Raw genomic sequence first — 25,088 nt, forward strand, 5'->3', positions numbered from 1 at the left:
TAGCCACCAATATTTTGTTTAAGGGTAAAAAAATCTAATTTATAACATCAACAGTTTGTTAACTAATGAATTTTATTATTAGATCTTTTTATTTTAAAATAAATAGCAGTCTATGAACAACTCTCGATGGCTAAACAACTCCTTTAAAACCGATCTAGTGACGCGTTTACTGAGATTGTCTATGAACAGAATCCATTTTTCCCGTTGTGAAGTATTATTGGAAACAACTCTTGATATCGCCGCCGCGGATCCAGGCACCCCAGCTGGTGCTCTTGGCACACCAGAAGTTGCTCCAGGCGCCATGACTTTCCAATAACATTTTAATTGCTTATATAGTATTAAGTTTTAATTGTTTTTTGAGTTAATTGTACGATTGATTATTTATGTTTGTATTTTGTCTATTTTTCTTTATCGTTTCAAAAAATAACGTATAGTCACTTTCATTTTTACTTAATTAATATGTTAGTCGCCACATGTTAACTGCCGTTAACAGTTAACAAATTAAGTGATGTGACAATTAAATATTTTTATATAATCACACATTTGATCTATGTTATTTACATATCCTCTCAATTTAATCCAACTTTTAATAATTTAAAATAAATTTAATCCTCCAATTGAATGATGTCATATGTCAATGGTGTCACATGTCACCATCTTGTTGAAAAAAAAGAAAACAAAGCAAAACAAATTGAAGCTAAAGGCTTCAAACTTGGGTCTTTTTAGGAACCAAGCATGTACCCAATCATTAAGTCAAGATCAATATTTGGTCTAAAATAGACAACGATATGTATATATTTTGTATGTTAATGTATAAATATTTAATTTAAATTCATAATATTTTATATATATTAAATTTAAGAAATATTTTTTCTATTAACTATTAATATATTTTATTAATTTAATTTTAAAATGTTTTTTTAATTTTAATTTGAAATATATAAATATACAAAGTATATAACAGATGTGTGATTATACAAAAATATTTAACTGACAAGCTATCTAATCTATTAACTGTTAAAGACACTTAACTCGTGGTGACCACATTTTAATTAAATAAAAAAGAAAGTGGACATAAATTATGTATTTTGAAATCGGTAAGAAAAATAGACAAACACAAACATAAGTGATAAATCATATAATTAATCCTTGTTTTTCAATAGTCTACGGTCATTATAGGTATAATATGTGTTCATAATCTTCTTAATCATTGACCACTTATATTTGTATTTTGTTATTTTTCCTCATCATTTCAAAAAATATAATATACGATCACTTTCGCTTTTACTTAATTAAGATTTTGGTTGTAAACGCTCTTTTTTACTTAATTCTATTTTTTTAAATAAATCTAATTAGTTTTAACAGCATGAATATTAAATAAAAATTAACTGTTAGTTAATGTTTTTAATACAGGCCCAATTTACAAATGATACAAGCCTGAAGCAATCTCAATGAGGCCTAAGCACACTAAAAGCCCAATAGGCCCGGAGTTTTTGAAGAAGCAGAAACCTTCTAACGTGCGTGATTCATGGTTCCTTCCTTGTTTTATTTGTTTTTAATCCCTATGTGTAATTAGTTTCTTAGAATTATATTAATCGACTTATTTTTTTTTTCTTTTTTTGAATTATTATTAGTTACCTTAAAACTTGTACTTCGGTTATCACTTAGAACTAGGTGAATTTTTAAAATAGTCTCCACTTTTGCTTGGGATTTATTTTGTTCTATTAAAATATTAAAATTTATTTAAGATTGATACTTAGAGCCCCTCAATTTAGATTTAAGTTCTTTAATTCAATAATTTATTCTCGGCTTAGATGAAGCTTTAATTTTAGGTTTAGTCCTTTTTATAAGTAGCTTAGCCAGGAGGATATTGAAATCTTAAGGTTTAATATTAGAGCCTCAATTTTAGGATTGGTCTTATTAGGTCTTTTAAATTCATAATTTGACACTTTAGTTAGATGAAGCCTTAATTATTCATTAGCATAATTAGGTTCAAATTTTGGTTGTTTGATTGTATAATTTGTTTTTAGAAAATAAAGACAATGTTCATTTATTAGGGTTTTAATATTGTATCATCTGCTTGTGCTCGAGGGTGACCATTATTATCTCTTAAAATAAATCGACATCATTTTCAAATTCTTGCAGGATTCAAAATTAAGGCAATATTTATGTAACGGGGTAAATGGTAAACCTCCGCTCGTGCCCGGAGGTAGTTATTATTTATTCCTAATTACATAAATACATTTTTCAAATCTGCATACATAATGGGTCAAAAATTAAATAAAATCTCAAACTCGCAATTTTCAATTTTAGAACCATGGGTAATCAGTTAGGTATCAATTTTGGGCGTTGTGAAGTGCTAATCATTCTCCCACGTAATCGACTCTCGAACTCATTTTATGATTTTACAGACCAAAACTGAGTATTTTTTATAAAATAAATATTTTATTTAAAATCAACTGATTTTATGTGGCTCAATCTCACTTTAAAAATGATTAGTGACGACTCCCATTCTTTACAAACTTTTTCAAAACCCGGTTATCGTCCCGCAAAAGATCGTTATGACATTGGTTACCATGGGCTAACTACAGTTAATAGTTAATAGATTAGGTGATGTGGCAATTAAATATTTTGGTATAATCACACATTTGATCTATTTATTTACATATTCTCTCAATTTAATCATATTTTTAATAAATTAAAATAAATTTAATCCTTCAATTGAATGATATCATCTGTCACTAATGCCACGTGTTACCATCTTATTGAAAGAAAACAAAGCAAAACAAATTGAGGATGAAGGGATTCAAACCTAGGTCTCTTGAAAATTCAAACATATACTCAATCATTGAATCAAGTAATATTTAGTTTAAAATAGACAACGTGATATATATATATATATAATATCTTAATGTATAAATATTTCACTTAAATTCATAATATTTTATATATATTAATTTTAAGAATTTTTTAATATTAACTTATTAAATATATTTTATTATTAATTTAATTAAAAAATATTTTTTTAATTTTAATTTAGAAATATATAAATATATAAAATATATAACAGAGACCAAATGTGTGATTATACTAAAATATTTAACTATCACATCACCTAATAAGTTAACTGTTAATAACAATTAACTCGTGGTGACCAAATCTTAATTCAATAAAAAAGAGAGTGGTCATATTTTTTTTTTAAATAAGTGAGAAAAAATGGACACAACATAAACATGAGTGATTAATCGTGTAATTAATCCTTTTTTTATAGTCTAGAGTAATTACAGGTATAACATATGTTCAGAATCTTTTTTAATCATTGATAACGTACATACACCTGCAGACGTAATCACTTAAACTCAAAATCTTAAGAAAGAATAATATATCTTTTTAACTACTAAGGCCACTTAATATATATATCAAACTTAATAATTATATTATATAGTTTAATAAAATTATTCAATGAATTTATTATAATAATAATTAAACGCACATAGCAGGTGTCATTGAAACTATTATATAATGGAGAAATTAGATTTTGGTAATACCACGTGTCATCTAACATGTATTGCTACCACGCCCCATTGACACCCAATTGAGTGCAACCTACGTTGCGTGCGCCTGGGGAGTTATGAAGTGTTGGAAGTGCGTTGTTTGAAGCAAATTGATAGGTTTTGACACATATTTTTATATAATCATTAATCAATGTCATAATGAGTTCATTTTCAAGCAGTTGACACATGAATCATGATTACTATTTGATTTACATATATAATTATGAAACTCAAATTATTTATCTGTCTGAAATGTGAATTTTAGATAAAAAAAAAACTTTAAAACAGTTATATTTATTTAAAATACAATTTTTAGTATTTATATTTGACTAATGTACGTCTAAAAAATTAAAAATAAAATGTTTAGTTGGTATTTGTAAATATATATTTTGATAAATATATTAAATGAACATGATAAACAATAATTGAACGAATGAATAGAGAGGTCTTCTTCATATCTCTGGGTACAAATATGGGTGATGTGAGACATTCAAAGATCATTGCATAGACAATGATGTTGAGTTAGATTCTCATTAGCATTGTAAATAAAACAATACAACTCGAATTCTTAATAAACCGAAAAATATTATTTGATATTCAACTTAAAAAGCTATTGAACAACTAAAAAAAATTAAATAACTTAATAAAACAATAATATAAAATTTTTATATTATAAAGTTCATGTTCAAGTTTGAGTTCAAACTTCAATCGAACTAAGTCTAAAAATATTTCGAGTTCAATTTTTTTTAGAACAAGGGTCAAACTTCAATTTTAAAATTCAAGTTCGAATTAAGGTTGACACTTTTAAGCTCTTTAAGTTAAATCAGACTCGACTTTAAACTCTTCGAGTCAAACGCAAGAATACTCGAACGTTTAGAGCCCTAAGTCCTGGCTGTTGCCGTGCGTTCAAACACCGGATGGTTCTGTGCTCTACCCTTCTTAGCCGTCGTCCTAATGTCCAATTTCAGAATGACCGTTCTCCCAGTTCATTGTAGGAGTGATCTCGTTGTTCTTGTGTTGCTGTTTGAAGTCCTCTCATCGTTATGTTGTTGCGTGATTATGAAGCCACAAGGTCAGCCTAACTGGCAACCATGTCAATGGCCATTTCACTAATTAAGTTGCGTTATTTGGAGCTTCAAATTATTCTCGATTTTGCAACCTAAGTCTTCCAATCTGTTTTTCTTCTGAGACGCAAAACTCCCTAATATATTCATAAAAAACATAGTTTTGACAGTATATTTATAAAAGCTCAGTTCGTTTCATCATGGCGAACTCATATACGATGTGTTCCCGAAGCCATTCGGGGGGTTTTTATGTTATACATAGTACATACTAGCGTGCAGGGTTTATTTCTAATCTTCAAGTTCAATGATCTTTACCACTGATGCATCACCAAGCTTCTGGCAAATGACGACTCGGTCATGTGGCTTTATAATACCTGAGGTCTTTCCATGGTCTAAAGCAACCTTTAAAACCGATTCATTTGTGCTGCTTTTTGACTCTGCCTGCAAAGCGCAAGTACAGTAAAACAAAAGCGTTAAAGTACCTGCTTTATGAGAAACATATGATATTATGCTATGGTCCCAAAGAAATCTGGCTTTTCTTTAAGGACAATGTCAATCCAAATATTGAAAAGTAGTGGTTTGAATACAGCAGCAATTACATTTAGCTCTTCGAATGAGGAACATCGCTAACAAGAATAAATAAACCTTACCGGATGTCGAGGGTCAGCCAGCATGGGGAAAAGGCCTCTGACAATGAGGGATTGCCTTGCCTACAACAGTTCAAAGGAGAGAAAGAGTGAATTAACTGAATAACCAGCAATACTAGAATGAAGATTATTCTGATTGATCCTTCTTTTTCTATCTTTAACACCCATCGCATGAAATGTCAATAAGTGGAATACAATTTTAAAAATATCTTGACGAGTGTTGCGTCATTTAAACTGTTTATCATAAAAGCATTTGACAAAGCAGCTTGGTAATAAGTTGAGACAAGGAAGAAACTCAACTCCTGTGAAATGAAGTTAAAAAATAAAAACATCCATTCCAAATGTAATCCAAGTTTCCCACATCTGTGAAACCGACTCGTTTCCGTAGGCAATGTGGAAATATCACCAGTAGCATACCTCAAAAGCACCAGTGAAAGTCCAGCGTAGTTGATTTGTCTTTAGACGAGGGATGACAACAGATATCACAGGCATTGTTGGCCTGTACTTCGCAATCAGCCTGCACTAGTACAAAAACATTTGCAGTTACAACTAGCAATCAATTTATCAGCTAAGAAAGAAGAACAAGCATCATGTTCACACACCATGCAGGAAGATTGATATGCAAAACATGTAGAATCCCCCAGTTATAAGTATTTGCATAAATTATAAGAACGCAAACTGTAGATACTGATAATAGAGACTTTCTCACATACATACATAGAAGTGGAAACAAATAATAAATGTAACCTTGCAGCTCTTCCGGATGAAGTGAAGCAAATAATTGCAGAGGCTTTGACCTTGATAGCTGCGCGTACCTGTGGTACATTAAATTCACTTGTACATAAGAGGAACTACGGAAATCTGACTTCAGAACACGTCAGTCAGAAATTACAAGGCATACCATGACTATGTAAACCTATTCCAAATAGATTGATCCTAAGATACCATATCCGAATCATACGAAACCCCATAGAAGGTGCGAGGAATTTGCACCATCCAAATTTGTATTTGGTTGGATTTCTAACCATCTTATCCTATAACGAAAATAAATGAATCGGATGGAAAAAGATAGGATAGAGGATCCTTTGATGAATCTACCTGTCCATGAGGTAACTATTCTATTCTTGATATAATGCCTTGTTTTAACTGTACCGTATGGAAAGACAGAAAGAGAAATGATTCGGAGGAAGCATCGAAGATGAATACCGCAGAAGAAGCAATGGATTCCAGATGAGTCATTGGCTCTCCAACATATTTAACAGTTTTCTTGAAGTATCTTGATTGAAAACTTTTTCCGCCTGTAGAATTCAATTAATTGAAAGTGCGCCAGGTTGGCAACATTTAGAATAATGTACTAAAAATTACAGTAAGTAATAATTTTTCTTTGTAATGCTTAAACTATATAACAAGAATTAGAAATTATAACTCAAAACTGACAAGTTGAAATAAAGCATTGATTGTTTTCCTCACTTCCTTTTGTTTATTAGCTTGAGCACAAAGAGAGGCTATGTTCAGTACAATGATCAGCCTTAAGCTGATAGGATTGTAAATTCAAACCCTCTTAACCCTTGAATATATTGAAGAGAAACCAGTAAACTGATATTGGTAAATAGATTGAACATTCATATATAACAGAGATGTCTTAGGATAGTAGAAACAAACAAACATCCAGATCAATTGTAACCGGAACTCACCTCTGCACAAATTTTTCCAACCGTCGAGACAGTCTCAACAGGGTATAGTCCGCGTAAGGTTTCAGCCCCTAAAATTATTGCATCAGTCCCTGAACCAAAGGTAGACAAAATAAGATTCCAATAAACTGAATGCATATTGGAAGTCATTTATTAAACAGGACTCCAGGAGATTAAGAAATATTGACAAAATAATTAAGAGATTCCATCGAACTTGACAGTTGACACAAAGGTTACAGGAATACAGAGGAAAAAAAGCGTTGTATAAATGAAAAAAAAATAGACCATCCAACACAGCATTGGCAACATCAGTTGCTTCAGCACGCGTAGGCCTTAGGTTGTCTGTCATACTGTCCACGACACGAGTTACCACTGCTGGCTTTCCAGCCATGTTGCACTTGTAAACAGCAGCTTTTTGAAATAGAAACACCTGTAAATTCCAAATGGAAAAACAACCAAGGAAACAAGTTGGAGGTGCTTATATGGTCCCATAAATTAAAGGAATAAATATCCATTCTTATGAAGAATGACTCCACAACTCGGAGAGCAGTCTTATGAAGAATCCACTTCATATGTAGGGGTGCACCATTTTTCCTACAATTTACTAGTTGATATTTGATGATGAGTGAATATCTGCTTTCAATCAAGTATAACACTGAACAGATACAATATGCTGGTTGATATTTCCTAGCTATCAACAAAACCATCAGGCCATTTAACTATTGAGGATGCAAATATCCATTGTTTTCCTGTCAGCACTTTTCTATACTATGCTCCTTAACATTTTATAAGGTAGTTTGCAAGGAAATAATGCATATAGAAGCAATGGCCCCATTCTGATAAATACTTCTAAGATTAAAAAAAAATCTAACCTTCTCAGGTGGGAGATCTATCCCCAGATTTCCCCGAGACAGGATGATTCCATCTGCTTCTTGTAAGATCTCATCAAAATGATTTAACCCCTACAAGTAGTTGATAAAAGACAAGGTTCTTATTCAAAACCAAATTACGTCTAAAATGCAAAATAGAAGTGTTAAAAATTCTCTTTTTATAATCTGACCTCTATATTTTCAATCTTTGCAAAAATTTGAGTCTGGTTGAGCTCACCCAGTTTAGAAAGAAAAGAACGAGCCTATGCACAGAAATGTTGAAAGTAAAATGGAAAGAAATCAATACTGCAGGACACAATATTATGAAACAGGGAAGAACTTCAAAGAAATCATAATGATGAAGATGCATAGTGAGAAACTGAAAAAAATTAAACAATATGAGCTCCAAGCAGGAAAGTTCTTACATGACGAACATCTTCTGCATGTCGAGTATAAGACAAAGAAAGGAAGTCAATATTGTTTCGAACGCCCCAGGTGCTAATAACCTGATATTAAAAAAACCAGGCTAACAAAATCACAAAGTGTACCTTCAAAGCAGAAATATCATGCCATTCTTCTTTCTATTGTGTAGTTAGATCAAAACAATCTGCTGGAGACAAAAATGTTCATATTCTATCTAAACCATGTTGTATCTTTAGTGAACTGCAATATAGCATCTATTAATAATTAACAAGGCCTATCATCAACATGGATAGTACAAGATCTGGAATCCAATGTAATAAACATATCATCCTATTGTAGGTTCTTCTTGGCGGGGAAATAGGAAAATTACCTCCTTATCCTTATCAGTTAAAGTAGGCATATCAATATGAATTTGAGAGACATGCAAGGTATACAAACTCCCAGGCAAGGTAGCAGAATTCTTGATTAGGCAAACCACATCTTCACCATTCAACTCATCGACCTGGACCAAGACACAAATCACATTAATAGCCCTTAAATTTCCTCACCTTTTTAATTTCTCATCCTCTAGGAAATATATTTTTCATTAGCAAGAGAGAATATTTTCCCTGCTCTTATGAAGTGTCAATAACCATAAGTCCATAAGAAATGCCCAATACAAGATGTAAACCACTATTCTGTCTAGTCAGAATGAGCTCATCCATACAACTTCCCCTTACCTCTAACCACACTGAAGTAGTTTCATTTCCGGTAAACAAGTATTGGCCAATAAATATAGTATCTCCCTTCTTAACTGCCTGCAAATACCAAATAGAACAGGTTCAACTATTGAAACTAGAATAAAAAAGTTACCATACTACCTTCTTCCTTCTCATGATAAAACCTTGGAGGAAGAGAGGGGAGCTAGAGAACCAAACGACAAGGAAAAGTGTATGGGAGATGATAAAGTCCCCTGCAGTATACTAATCCATAAAATAAAAGGTCACATCCGCTATGGATAAAGAAATTCAGTTAACTAGTACGTGAAGCATGTACGATAAAAAAAAATCCCCTTCTATCAACGGACAACCTGTACCAACAAGAAATACCGAGTTTAAAAGAACATAAGAATGCCATGAGACACAAAGAGTTCACCCATATGCTTGTTACCCATTTTATATTTACAAGAATTCTTCATTTGTTTAAACTAGTTCCTGTAATTTTGACCCTTAAAACTGGCCATTTTTCTTGTTTATAATATTTAGCAGCAAAAGAAAGTTCTCAAAAGAATGTCAAACTGAAACCATTCCTAATAATAAAAACACTAGTGCGGAAAAAATACACAAGGTTTAGTTCAACAAAAACCAACAAAAATCCGATATTAAAAAAAAGAAGAAAATAACATAATATGCAAAAATGAGACAGTTAATAGACTCAGGTAGTCCACGAAATTTATAGATTTCACAAAAAAGTTGCTCGCCTTAGATAGCCCATGAAAATTTATCGGAAGCAGATTTGAAGTAGCTTGTTTATCTTGATCTGGGGTTAGGATGACTTTCGTATCAGCCTCAAGGGAAATGGGGTGCTCCGTTTTATTAACTACTTGCAATTCTGGACCCCCCGTATCAAGCATAATCTGAAATCCAAGGTCCAAACTTGTAACACTTGTATTCGTGATGAAATTTACAAGGGAAAAAATTCATAATTTCATATCAAGTAAAGGACTTTAATGGAGTATTATAACAGAAGCATAATAAAGGGTCAGTTTCAAACTAAAGTACAAAAGGCTTACAGCACAAAGCTTCTTAGTACTCTTAATAGCAGACTTCAAATTTTCTAATGTCTCTTGGTGAAATTCAATATCACCCCATGAAAAATCGAACCTCGCCACTGTAGAAAACAAAGCACAATCATTTCAAAAGCATATGAAATTCTAATCTATTAGTCAAGTATGTAAACAAAACACATACATAAGCAACTTGAACTGGCTTTAAATGAACAAAAATTAAGCTGAAAGAACTGAGATTTGATGAAAATTGTCATCCACTACCTAAGCAAAGAAAAAACATTAACCAAAAAATGCATTTTCAGACTATGAGCACTTAAAATTAATATTACATAAGGGAGAAAAACGTGGAATACCAGACATCCCAGCCTTAAGGCAACCAGATATCATTTCAACAGTTCGCGACTTCGGACCAAGTGTCCCCACAATCTTTGTCATGGCAGGAAAGAAACTCTGCAATCAACATTCAAACCAAGAAGTAGTTTTGATTAACTACAAATAAATCCTACTAAAACTTAACCGTGGCATGTTATTCTATATATATATATATAATCAATCTGTTTATGTTATTCAAGCCCCAACAAGTTTCTTTAATTAATTCACAGGAGAATTCTGTGGATTTCTTCAAATTTTCTTATTAAACAAGAAAACAACCATATAGGAAAGTATCCCACAATCTATACCGAAGTTCTATTTTGCTTCAATCTTATTTTTTCCCCTTAGAAAACCCATAATTAGGCCACATAAATTCATTACAAGCTACACATATAATACTCGTGCTTTTCTAAACTTTTTTTCTTTAGATTTCTCTTCATATTACTCATCACAAAAACTAACAGAAGATCGATCAACAGTATAAGCAAGATTTCTAAAATAACAATTGCAGAAAGGAGAAACGCGTAACTTACAGGCTTTGATGGCTCGAGAATGGAAGCCATTCTGATGGGCTCTTCGAGAAGTAAGTGATTCAAATTCATTTTGTCACTTCGAAATTAAATTCAAGAAAAAGAACACCGAGAAGAGACTTAAGAAATAAAGTGGAAAGTTGATAGTTTTTTTTCCCTTTCTGGACTTCGGATTTCAGAGATGATGAGTCTAGGGATGGCAATTCAACCTGAATCCGACGGGTTCCGACCCGACTCGACCCGATCGGGTCGGATTTTTTTAAAAAAAATTCGGGTTCGGGTCGGGTCGGTCGAGTTTTTTTAAGTGCACTGTTCGGGTCGGGTCGGGTCGGGTTTAGGGTAAAAAAATCCGACCCGACCCGACCCGAAAATATATAATTTTATCTTATATTTAGGGATAATTACAATAATATCCCTCCATATATAATTTTTTTCAATTAAGTCACTGTTTTCATTGAATTAAATTTTTTTTATTATTATTTCGGGTCGGGTCGGGTCGGGTTTCTAAGTCATATATTCGGGTCGGGTCGGGTCGGGTGAAACATTAATTTTGTCGGGTCGGGTCGGGTCACGGGTGGAGAACCCTTTCTTCTCGGGTCGGGTCGGGTGGCCCAAAAACCCGACCCGACCCGACCCATTGCCATCCCTAGATGAGTCTTCAGTTTTCGCCTCCTTTGTTCTCTCTCTCTCTCGCTCTCTTATGACTTTCTAGCTTCCGTACAGTGACAAACCGATAATTATTTATTGGCTAAAGTAATCCCCTAACTATAGCATATTGACTTGTTCTTTTAAAAGTAATCCCTAAATTAAATATTTCGACTATTAAAAGTTATAAACTATGATAAGTTGATTATTCCTTACATTTCAAATCCGTTATGTTCTTTTAAATATTCAATTCATATAAGTTAGACGTTAATATATTGATCGAAATATGATAGTCTTTTGAGATTCTAAGATCATATTTTAACACATCTCAATTAGTAAGTTAACATCTAACTCATAAATCATTTGGTGATCACTTTGTAACTTTTAATAGTTGAGGGACTCAATAAAATAATGTACTATAATTGATGATTATTTTATAACTTTTAATAGTTAGGAGACTCAATAAAATAGTGTTATATAGTTGGAGTACTATTTGTGAACTTTACCCTTATTTATTTAATAAATTAATCTGTGGATTAGTGATGAGTCAAAAGGTTATTGTTTGATTGAGCTTTTGAGGGCGATATATAATCTGATAGAATTAATTTCTATAAAATTTAAACTTTAAGTCAAATCAACTCAAATAAATTTGTCTGACCTCGTCTTAAAATAATTATAAAATTATATTTTTATGAATTTATATATTATTAATCAATTTTAATGAAAAAATATAGCTAAAAACTGATATATAGTATAAAATTTATAATATCAAATTAAAATTTAATTTATTGAATTAAATAATTAAATATTTTATTTTTTATTTTAATAAAAATTATGTGAAAAAATAAAAATCATGTTAAATTAGATCAAATAAAATTTTGGTTTAGTTTTTGGGTTAAATTCGAAATGAACTAAAATATTTTAAACTCATGTTGGATCGAGATCAGATTTTATAGTTATAGTCAGATCGAGTTCAAATCAATTAATTTTTTTTTTCTTATCCATCATATTGTCATCTCTATGATGAGCATCGATCGGATCATGTTTTCAGTCGATTTGAACTTGATTCAAGTATGATTCACTCAACCCGTCAATTGACCCAGATTAGGTTTAGGAAAGCTTGACTCGAGCTAATTTTTAGATAAAAATTCACACTTGAACTGACACAAATATATATGATAAGTCTAGATTTTATAATTATGACACATATCACAAACAAAAATATACTATTAATATGACACATCGATGCACACCACTAACTAAATTGTTCTTATAATTATTGGGGAAAACCCCATCTATAATTAAACTTTTATTATTATTCATTTTAAATTTTAGGTTAAACTAAAAGACTGGTACCTTATGTTTTTGGTTCGTTTGGTTTTGGTCATTGGTTAAAAAAACAGTTTTGATCCCTTGTGTTATAGGTCAATTAGATTTTAGTCCCTCGACCACTATCGGATAAAATAAACAAAAGCCACGTTTTTTTCTTTCTTCTTCTTAAGAAAAACTAACGAGACTTTCATTTACTCAGCCTTGATGGAAAACCTCTTATTTTTCTTCTTCTTCTTCTTCTAGTCTAAGGGATCGTTTACACATCCCTGATGGAAAAGGTTCTTCTTCTAGCCTAAAAACAACTAACGAAACTTTCATTTACACAACCCTGATGGAAAAAAGGTTTGAGTTTCCTGCATTTGTACCAAGCCGCTGAAACAACAAACTTTATGACCCCAAAACGGCTAAAAGCCCACAGAAACAATCAAGTCTACCATGATTTATGCTACCAACCGATCATTCATGGCTACCATTATTGCTTCCCGTCACTCTTTTCACCATCGCTACCAAGATGCCTACTCAATTGTCCATTATCCTTTTTGCAGGCTTAGGGGGGGGGGGGGAAGAAGAAAAAGATGACTGCTGCTAGAATATATATGCAAAAAGGGTTAATTTCTACTCTAATAATTTCAGTTTATCATCATTGTAAATTATGCCATAGATTCTCTTAATGTACATTATGCCATTAACTTCAAACTCAACCTGCTATACCTACAAACAAAATCCAAAAAGGGAAAAACATGTCAAATTTTACATAAATTAAACCCTGGCAAGCCCATTCCTCCTCACAAGTGTCTGCAATTTCAGACATCAACTCGAAAGCAGCATTTGCAGGGTTCCAAAGGACCAAAATTCCTCCCACCGGAACCAAACCAAGCAAGACAACAACCACGACCTGCGGATCAGGGATGAATCTAAGCGGGGACGGGCAAGGACAGTCGCCCTCCTTAAAACTTTGTTTTAGATAATCTCTTTATATTTTCTATTAAAAATCTGTTTTCACCATTTAGAATCTTGTATGTTCATCTCCCTTAATATAAAATCTTGCGTCCGACCCTATTGTCCACTATCGAAATCAGATACAAGTGCAGCATCATTTGTATATAAAGAAGGTTTAGATGACTGAAACAGTTGCGTATGACTTGCACTCAAATCAACTCCGCACTGTTATTCAGTTGGAGATTATTAGATTCTCATCTACTAATACAAACAACTAATATTTAGAATTACATGAAGATCTTTTTATTATTAGCACGACAATCTAACCAACTGAGCTAACCAACTCGAAGGTTACTCACGTTAGGTACTTGCATCCATCAGTCTTCTTCGTGTGTGTCACACCTACCATTACCAAGCTTTCTTCTTAAATTGGCGCTTGTCAAACTTATTTGGGATAATAGACATTTTAGCCCCCCCCCCCAATATTCGGCCTTTTTTTACATTAGTATCCATTTTAATTAAATTGGTACCCAAATTTATTTATTTTTTCCACATTAATATTAACTTTTTTATCCAGTTGAGCACCCGAGCTTATCTTTTTTCTCACATTAATAATTTTTTAAAGGCTTTAATTTTTATAATTTTTATACTTTTTATAAAATTATAATTTTTTAATTAATATATATATATATATATATATAATTTTCTATGATTTCTTACCGTTTCTTATAATATTATATTTTTTTAATTTTTGAATGATGATGTAATGTAGTTTCATAGCATCACATCACTCTACTTTATTGTTATAGAAAAATGTACCAATGTGATAGATGTAGATCAGTTTAAGCATTAATGCGAGTAAAAAATGAGGGTACTAATGTGAATTGAAAAATATTTAAATATCAATGTGAAAAATGAACAATTTAAGGATTAGAATGTGAGTTATCCCAATTTATTTTGAGTTAGCTGTTCTATATTGTCAAGCTTATATCGTGCTATTTATTTTGTGCCAGTTTTTGTCCTTTTAAGATATTTTTTTAACATACATCTTTTTATAAGTAATGAATCAATAATAATAATATCAATCAAATTAAATTCGTATATTAGTAATATTTATGATTTTTATTAGTATTTTCAAGGTATTTTACTACGTATTCTATTGTTTAAAACTTCAATTGAGTTGATTTTATCTATTAATCGAATATATATTTATGAAGATATCATTTATTTCACCATGGTTAACATATAGAAGGTATTTAAATATGCAGGTTTTATTTTATACACGTCTACTAACGCCCTTTTTGAGGTCATGGACTCGGCAAAACTGTGGCACATCTCATCAACATTAGCTTCAAACTTGGATTCTAATCTTCTAGTTCAATGATCTTCACCACCGATGCATCACCCAGCTTCTGGCAAACGACGACACGGTCGTGCGGCTTTATAACACCCGAGGCCTTTCCATGCTCCAAAGCGACCTTCAAAACCGATTCGTTCGTGCCATTTTTCGACTCCGCCTGCAAAACCCGAGTACGGTAGAGAAGGCTGCGAGATTCTAAAGAAATGTTATGCTATGGTCCCGAAGAAATGGCTTACTGGATGTCGAGGGTCAGCCAGCATGAGGAAAAGGCCTCTAACAATGAGGGATTGTCTTACCTGCAATGGTTGGGAGAAAAGAAAAAGAGTGACGAAGATACTCATTTCGAGCTTTCGACCGAATAAACCAGTGGCGTACCTCGAAATCACCGGAGAAAGTCCAGCGTAGTTGATTCGTCCTTAGCCGAGGAATGACAACAGATATCACAGGCATTAATGGCCTGTACTTTGCAATCAGCCTGCACTAGCACAACAATGTTTGAAGTTACAACTAGCCATCAGTCAGCAAAGAAAGAAAATATGCATAATGTTTGAATGCCATGCTCGAAGATTCCATACCTCGCTGCCCGTCCTGATGAAGTGAAGCAAATAATTGCAGAGGCTTTGACCTTGATAGCCGCACGTACCTGTAGTACATTAACTTCGCTTATACATACGAGGGACTCGAAATTTTGACTTCCAGACGCTTTAGTCGCATAATCACGAGTTAATACCATAACTATGGAAGCCTATTCCAAATGTATTGACCCCAAAATAGCATATCCAATTTAAACATATTCTTATTCTACAACGAACACAAATCAGTTATATGGCAATAGATAGGATAGAGATTACTTTTATTATAATACCTTGTTTTGACAGTATCGAACGGAAAGACGGAAACAGAAACAGTTTAAAGGCGGAAGCATCAAAGGTAAATACCGCAGAAGAAGCAATGGATTCAAGATGAGTCATTGGTTCTCCGACGTGTTTGACAGTTTTCTTGAAGTATACGTCTTGATTGAAAACTTTTTCTGCCTGCAGAAAGCAATTCATATAGAGGCCGAGTTCAGTACAATGATCAGCCTTAGGCTCATCGAAACGAAAATTCAAACCCTTGGACATTTACATATACCTAAGAGAAACCAATAAGAATGAACATTCATGTATAAGGAAAGTACAATAGACACAATATGTGGTTCCACAAAACTTTTTAGGATAGTAGAACCAAACAGGCTTCCTGATCAAGGGTAAACCGAAGTACCGAACTCAACTCTGCACAAATTTTTCCGACCGTAGAGACGGTCTCAACGGGGTAAAGTCCACGCAAGGTTTCTGCCCCTAAAAGTATTGCATCACTCCCTGAACCAAAAGGTAGACAGAAAAATAAGATTCCAATAGATTGAATCCATCAAACGTGACATCAAGGTATCAGAAAAGAGGCATTGCATAAGTGAACAAAAATCGACCATCCAACACAGCATTAGCAACATCAGTTGCTTCGGCACGAGTAGGTCTCAGGTTGTCTGTCATACTGTCCACTACACGAGTGATCACCGCAGGCTTTCCCATCATGTTGCACTTGTAAACAGCAGTTTTTTGAAATAGAAACACCTGTAAACCCGAAACGGAAGAACGATGAAAGAAACTAGTTAGTGGTCACTCAATACCTCCTAGCTATCAGCAACATCATCAAGCCTTATAAATTCGGACAATTATTTGGTGCACTGCCAGTGGAAAAAAAGCTAACCTTCTCAAGAGGGAGATCTACCCCGAGAGTTCCCCGAGCAAAGATGATTCCATCTGCTTCTTGTAAGATCTCATCAAAATGAGTTAACCCTACAAGTAGTTGACAAAAGACACGGTTTGGATTCAAAACCGATATCAAGTAAAAATCAAATGAGTGTTAGAAATTGCCTTCATATGTATCTGACCTCTGTATTTTCGATCTTTGCAAAAAATTTGAGTCTGGTTGAGCTCACCCAGTTTAGAAAGAAAAGAACGAGCCTGCACACGAAACGATAAGAGTAACTAGTAAAATGGAAAGAAATCATAACTGCATGCCTAAATATTATGAATTTGGGGCCAACTTTAAGAAACCAGAATGATGAAAACGCAAAGGGGGCTAAACTGAAATAATTAAATAATATGAACTCTAGGCAAGGAAGTTCTTACTTGACGAACGCCTTCCGCTTGTCGGGAAGTCTATGTTGTTTCGAACACCCCAAGTGCTTATAACCTGATACGAAAAAAAATCATGTAAACAAAATCTCGAAAAGTGCCTTCAAAGTAGAAATTTCATGTTATTTCTTTCTTGTATAGTTAGATCAAAACAAATTAAAAAATCTCATGGAGACAAAATGATCATACTCCAAGCGGCATCTTGTAATTTCCGACAAGTACAAGATATGCATCTACTAATAATGCTACATAACTGAAGCCTATTATCAAAATGGATGGTACAAGAGCTGGAATCAAATGCTAGAAGTAATGATTTCAAGCAAAGAGATAACAGAGATAATTTTATTTAGGTTTTTGGAGTAAAAGAAACAAAGAGAAAAAATCTATCGAAAACTCGATGGATTGGCTTGCCACATAATTTAAACAAGCATCTAACAGCAATGGACTATTCTGTTTCTAGTCTAGTATTACACAAGGTCTAGTAATTTTTTATGCCCGTTCTTCCATTGCACATCCAAAATCAAATAGAAATACGAAAATCGCCTCCATATCTTTATCGGTTAAAGTAGGCATTTCGATACAAATTTGAGAGACGTGCAAGGTATACAATGTCCCAGACAGAGTAGCGGAATTCTTGATTAGGCAAACCACATCTTCACCCTTCAACTCATCAACCTGGACCAAGACACGATCACATTAATGGCCCTTAAATTTCCACAGCTTTTTAACTTCTCATCCCCTATGCAATATATTTTTCATTAGCAAGGGATGCAACCTTTTCCCTTACCTCTAATCACACTGACGTAGTTTCATTTCCGGTAAACAGGTATTGGCCGATAAATATAGTATCTCCCTTCTTAACTGCCTGCAAGTACCAAATGGAAAGAGTCAACTATTGTAGTTCGAATGGAGAAAGAGAGGGGAGCTAGAGAAACCAGACGACAAGGTAAAGTATATGAGAGATAACGAATTCCTTTCTGGTGCACTACTAGTCTAAAACGAAAAGGTCATATCCACAATGGATAAAGAAATTCAGTTAACAAGTACGACAAGAAATGGATGATGGACAAGAAAATCCCCTTTCATTAACATACAACCTATATGGACAAGAATTACCGAGTACATGGAGACATAAAATTCCATGGGACACAAAAGAGTTGATACATATGCTTTTTTACCCATTTTACACTCTCACTAAAAGTTTCTGACCTTATATAGCCAATGAAAATTTATTGGTAGCAGATTTGAAGTAGCTTCTTTATCTTGATTCGGGGTGAGGATTACTTTTGTATCTGCCTCGAGGGTAATCGGGTGCTCTGATTTATTAACTACTTGCAATTCTGGACCTCTATCGAGCATAATCTGAAATCACAAGGAAAAACAAAAACAAACAAATTCGTCTAGGCTAGGATGAACCGTAGTGTGAAATGTGAACATACAAAGGACTTCAATGAAGTAAAATGACAGAAGGAAAATAAAAGGCCGGTTCTAAAGAAAGTACGAAGGAGGCTTACAGCACAAAGCTTCTTAGTAATCTTAACAGCAGCCATCAGATTTTCTAATGTTTCTTGATGAAATTCAGTATCACCCCACGAAAAATCGAACCTCGCCACTGAAGAAAACAAAGCACAATCATCTCAGAAGCATATGAGATTCTAATCTATTGCTGAAGCACGTAAACAATAACAATGCATTGTCAAATTTACCAACATAGAAAAGTAGATTGAACATGACCATGATCATGCAAAATTAATATTCAAAAGCCAAAAGGACTCAGGTTTCGTGCCAAAATTAGACAAAAAATTGCACTCTCATGACTATGATCATGCAAAATTAATATTCAAAAGCCAAAAGAAAAAAATGTAATACCAGACATTCCAGCCTTAAGACAACTAGATATTATTTCAACAGATCGCGAGTTTGGACCGAGTGTCCCCACAATTTTTGTCATTGCAGGAAAGAAACTCTGCAATCCACATTCAAAAAAAAATAGTAATATGATCCAAAAACTTCGAAAGATTAAAGAAAATACACACACACATACATACATGGATGGACCGAGAGGAGTTAGTGCCTTGAAAAATTCCAATTCTCATATAATTCGCATTTTCTTTATATCTTTTAATCTGTTTTAGCCCCTAAAATTTATAAGTTCAACCCTAGCATAAAGTTCTACGTCCATCCCTACACACGTACGTACATACATGCACACATATATACATAAGTTCCTTTAACTAATTAGAAGTAAAACTGTTCAAAGTCTCAGATCAAACAAACAATGATCTTGATTGTTTATTATGCCAAGATCAAACAAATTCTCAGATCATACATATAATATTATAATTCTCTTGTTTTTACTTATTTCTTATTTTGATTTCTCCTCACCAAGAAAATCAGAAGAACGATAAACAGTATAAACAAAAAAGAATTTAAAAACAGGAACTTACAGGGTTTGATGGCTCAAGAATGGAAGCCATTCGCATGGGCTCTTCGAGAAACAAGTTACTTGAATTCATTTTCAGAGAGAATCAATGGCTTCTTAGGAATGACAGAACTGGACAATGATTTAACACACAATCATCGTACATGTTATTTATGTCATAATTTTAAGCGGCGGATTAGTGGAAATTGTCGGAGATTGCAAACCACTTCACAAATCCTTGTGTTGGGAGAAAGAAATCCGGTGGCAACATTTAACAAGTCCAACCGATAGATTTTGACTATACTATAATTAGAAGTAGGGTGAAATACACTATAAGTCACTGAATTATATTCAAATGATTGTTTTCATCATTAAACTTTTGAAATTCAAAATTTTGAAAATTGAAAATGATTATTAACTTTTATAAAATTATTATAAAATAGTCATTACAATATTTTTTTCTTTTTATTTTTTGAAATAATAGTCGTTACAACCTTAAAATAATTTTACATATGGGATATAATTTTGGAAAAGATTATTCTCCTTGATAATGTGATCTTTTTCACGAACCAATTTCTTTGTTGTTTATTCTAAATCTATAGATAGGAGCCATTTTGAATAAACTTTTTAAAATCACCAGATTGTGGCACGTGACATTTAACAGGAAAAATTAACGTCATTGACGATTCGGACACTTAAATGGATAACCGTTGTAACATTAAACACCTAGATGGGTCAAAAATAGTTTAGACACCTAGATGGGTCAAAAATAGTTTAGACACCTATTCAAAAATTTAGGTATAGTATGGACACTGATTTTGATATTAAGCTTTTATTATTACGTTGATTTTGACAATAAATAATTTCACTGACGAGTTTATTTGTATTTTTTAATTAATTGATTAATTTTTTTAGATAAAAAGTATTTAAGGTCCCTAAACTTGAAAAAAATCAATATGACCATCATTTTATTTTATGATCCTCTAATTCGAAAAAAGAAATCAATATGATCATTTAACTAACGTTTTTCGTCATTGACCAACGTTTTCCGTCATTGACGAACGATTCTATTAGTTATTACTGACGTGACACGTCAAGCAATTCAACATTCGGTTTAATGATGTTACGAATGAAGTAAATTACATCATTTATCATTCACTTACTACTCTATTCTATTTTGGTCACTAAAGGTTTTTTTCAATCCTTTTTGTCCTTTCACCGTTTCTTCGACCAAAATCCATTTTTTATCCCACCATCTCGTATTCATCTCCACTTTTCCACATTTAGAGAAAGGTTGAGCTTTTACATCCCACCAAAAATGGCTTCTTTTTCTGGTTTTTAGCCAAGGCGCAGATGGAGATGACTTCTGTTGGTGATGGTGGAAATGGGATTTCTTCGCTGATGGATTGTGTTGGGAAATGATGACTAAATGTGGGAGATGACTTAGTTGTTTTGTTTTACCATTTACAGTTTGCTTGCAAGAGAATTATGCCCTTGTGGTTTCTCCCTTTAATTATGATCTCGCCAAACATTTAGCTCTCACCGGAGACGCTTCTTCTGATAGGGATAAGCCAAAGCCGCTTAGTCTTGCGGCAGTATATTTTACTATACTAATTTCATCATATAAATTTTGCTCTCTTTTTCTTAACCCATAATCTAAATTTATAGTACACTTATTTCGAAAGAGAGAACCCCATCCTCTCTTTCTAAGTTTTATTCTCCATTAATCCTTCGTTCTATTGCTAATGGTGGAAGGAATCTAATATTTTCTTCTCTTCTTTTAACACCACTGCTTCCCACATTAAAGCTTTAAACAAGAATTCAGTGCCTATAAAGGAAAACCCAAAAAAAGCATGATCATTTTGATAATGTTGATGATGCTTTGTTTTTCTTCAATAAGATGGTTGAGAAGTGCTCGAAGCCTTCAATTGTGAAATTCACTAAAGTATTGTAAGGCCTTGCTAGACTGAGCATGTTTGGAGTTGAAGCAGGTGAAGCGGTGCGGTGGAGAAGATGGGTGCGGAGAAGATGGGTTTGCGGAAGAAAACATAGGCGAAGAAAGGGGTAAATTGATATTTTATCCCTAAAACAAGAGTGATCATTTGTGTAGTTTACCCTTAAAATAAAATGGGTTAACTACAAAAAAACCGATGATTAGTACTTTATCCCTAAAATAAAAGTGATCATTTGTATAGTTTACCCTTAAAATAAAATAGATTAACTACATCCTTAGTCTCTGAAGTCTCTAAAGTTTCTAAAATTGAAATAAAATGATAATTTGGGTTTACAAAAAGACCGATGATTAGTACTTTATCCTTGAAACAAAAGTAATCATTTGTGTAGTTTACCCTTAAAATAAAATAGGTTAACTACAAAAAGACCGATGATTAGTACTTTATCCCTAAAACAAAAGTGATCATTTATGTAGTTTACCCTTAAAATAAAATAGGTTAACTACAACCCTAGTCCCTAAAGTCTCTAAAGTTTTTGAAATTGAAATAAAATGATATTTTGGGTTTTCTAAAAGACTGATGATTAGTATTTTATCCCTTAAGCAAAAGTGATCATTTGTGTAGTTTACCCTTAAAATAAAATGGGTTAACTACAAAAAGACCGATGATTAGTACTTTATTCCTAAAACAAAAGTGATCATTTGTGTAGTTTACCCTTAAAATAAAACAGATTAACTACAAACCTAGTCCCTGAAGGTCTAAAGTTTCTGAAATTGAAATAAAATGATATTTTAGGTTTACAAAAAGACCGATGATTAGTACTTTATCCTTGAAACAAAAGTGATCATTTGTGTAGTTTACCCTTAAAATAAAATGGGTTAACTACATCCCTAGTCCCTGAAGTCTCTAAAGTTTCTAAAATTGAAAACTTTTGGAGTTTATTAACCAAAATAGAAGAGAAGAAAATAGTCTAGTGATGAATGGTGTAATTTACCCAATTATAACATCAGGAATTAATCAATGACAGAAAATGTTGGTCAAAGAGCCACTTGAGGTATTTTTTCGAGTTGGAGGGCCACATTGATCAAAAAAATAGGATGAGAGTCACATTGGTTTTTAAAAAAAAAAGTTTAGGGACCTCGAGTGTCTTTTTCTCATTTTTTATTATATGATCTTGTTAAACACGAGTGAAGGATTAATATTTCCTTAGAAAATTAACTGCATACTAATCTACATTAATAAAAAGCTAATCAATTTGCATATATTTATCATTTCTCTTACAACTTAATATGATATCAAATTAGAACACAAGATTTTTAAAGGTAATTCGGTACGTGTGATTCACCTAGTAAGATGAACGAGATATAGGTAGGACATGAAGAGGGATTTTCTTGGCGACTGTAATGCCGTAAAGTTCAGTCATGTCCAAGTGTTCACTTGCAGGCAACTTCCAATCAAACCAATACAAAAGATTCGCAATCACATATTCAACCAACGTAACTGCAAACGACATCCCGGGACATCCCCATCGTCCGAAACCAAACGGGATGTAGTGAAAATCCTGACCTTGAAAATCAATGGAATTCTTCTGGAACCTCTCCGGGATGAACTCATCTGGTTTTTCCCACCATTTGGGATCTCTGTTAATGGCCCATGCATTGATCCAGATCGTGGTATCTGATGGAACGTCGTAGCCTCCCAGTTTGACACTTGCTGATGTTCTTCGAATAACAAAAACATCAGGCTGATGTAGTCTCAAAGCTTCTTTGATTACACATTTTAAGTATTCCATTTTGTTGATGTCCTCCATGTCTATTTTGGGTTTGTCTCCCACTACGTTTCTTACTTCTTCTTGGACCTTTTTCATGGAACTTGCGTTGTTTAAAAGCTCAGCCATTACCCACTTTGTTGTTGTTGCACTGGTATCATTTCCTCCAACAAATATGTCCTGAGATCATTCAAATTAAACACTTAGATCAATGTGAAGAAGGTGTGGATGAAAATAAACAAAGTGAAACAATGTATAATATGAAAAAAATGGCCACAAAAGTTTGACTGTATAATTATTTTGGTGTTTATGTTTCATTTTAAGATAAAATGATTTTTGGTTGGATAAAACTGTTAGATGACCAAAAATTAACATTTGTCGCTAATGTGAAACTATCATGTCACCGACATGCGACATTGACATTTCATCATTTTTGACACAATATATATTATATTATCGTTTCAATATGTGACATGTATCATAAATCATTTTTTAATGCGTGACATTTTTTATGTCATCACTTTTGATATATAATATGTCATACAATCATTTTTTGACACGAGATACGTGACTTATCATCATTTTCAATACATAATATATATCATGTCAACATATAATATGTGTCATGTTATTATTATCAACACGTGATATATGTCATATCATTACAATTAATACATGACATGTGCTATGTTAAAATTATGTATTGTGTTATGAACTGAAGAACACACTGATATGAATTGAAAATGCTAAAGCTGTATTTTCATTGAAGAACAAGAGAATTACAGTAACTAAGAAGATAAAAGGGATATAGGATACAAAAAATAGAGAGAACACTAGAGAGAATTAGAGAGGAGAGAGGATAACAGATTTCAACTATGACTAACCAACAAAGCCTTGGAATACCTTTTTTGACGTGTATTTTCACTAGCAATTTGTTGATGACTTGGTAATGCTGATTTGGCTTTGGTTGGCATTTGGTTCATAACATTTATTGACAATTAATTAATTAACGATTTTTATCAAATATGTGATATTTTATCTGAAAATCTAACGTAGGAGTAAATTTTGACTGTCATGTTGAATTACCAGTAACGTAGCTTTGACGTTGTCCGGAGTGAGGTCCATCTCATACGTACCATCCTTCCGGAGTTGCATAATAACATAAAAGAGATCTTTTTCATCGGCACCAGCTCCATGCTCCCGTGCTACTCCATTAAGGAATTCATCGAATTCTGCAAACAATTGTTTCATGCGCGGAATTTGTCCGGTAACCACATCAACCCACCTCAGGCAAGGGAAAAAATCGCCGACGTAGAATCCGGTGAAGGTAGTCGTCAGACTTTTTGCCAACGGCCCATACTTGCTGCAACCATCTTCACTCTTGTTGCTAAAAACACATGGAGAGACTATGTTAATCAAAACAGACATGAGCATCTCCGTCATATTAACAGCCTCTCCTCTAAGACAAGCACGACGGATTTTGTGGACAAGAGCTTCAACTTCTTCGTCTCTTACAGACTGGAACGATTTAACTCTCTGGGGGTTCTAAAGCTCGACGACGCTCATCTTCCTCAC

General features: G+C 33.1%; 1 protein-coding gene and 2 pseudogenes across 1 annotated transcript; all 3 read right to left on the reverse strand.

Annotated features, from left to right (window-relative positions):
* Positions 1 to 4,788: 4,788 nt before the first annotated feature.
* Positions 4,789 to 11,104, reverse strand: LOC120172877 (annotated as a pseudogene).
* A 4,011-nt stretch (positions 11,105 to 15,115) lies between these two features.
* Positions 15,116 to 19,925, reverse strand: LOC120172878 (annotated as a pseudogene).
* Positions 19,926 to 23,090: 3,165 nt separating this feature from the next.
* Positions 23,091 to 24,956, reverse strand: LOC120172830 (cytochrome P450 71A1-like). Its single transcript, XM_039180189.1, has 2 exons — positions 24,600 to 24,956; positions 23,091 to 23,693 (listed from the first exon to the last, which is right to left on the reverse strand). The coding sequence occupies exons 1-2, from the start codon at positions 24,954 to 24,956 to the stop codon at positions 23,091 to 23,093; spliced, it is 960 nt and encodes a 319-aa protein (XP_039036120.1).
* Positions 24,957 to 25,088: the final 132 nt, after the last annotated feature.

The sequence above is a fragment of the Hibiscus syriacus genome, unplaced genomic scaffold (assembly GCF_006381635.1).
Source record: "Hibiscus syriacus cultivar Baekdansim isolate YM2019G1 unplaced genomic scaffold, ASM638163v2 tig00111881_pilon, whole genome shotgun sequence".
Lineage (NCBI taxonomy): Eukaryota > Viridiplantae > Streptophyta > Magnoliopsida > Malvales > Malvaceae > Hibiscus > Hibiscus syriacus.

Bases quoted from the DNA above. Each gene is read 5' to 3' on its own strand.
- LOC120172830 (XM_039180189.1), bottom strand. From the start codon at position 24,956: ATGACGGAGATGCTCATGTCTGTTTTGATTAACATAGTCTCTCCATGT. The intron at 23,694-24,599 runs GTAATTCAACAT...GAATGATCTCAG, and splicing joins ACGTCAAAGCTACGTTACTG to GACATATTTGTTGGAGGAAA.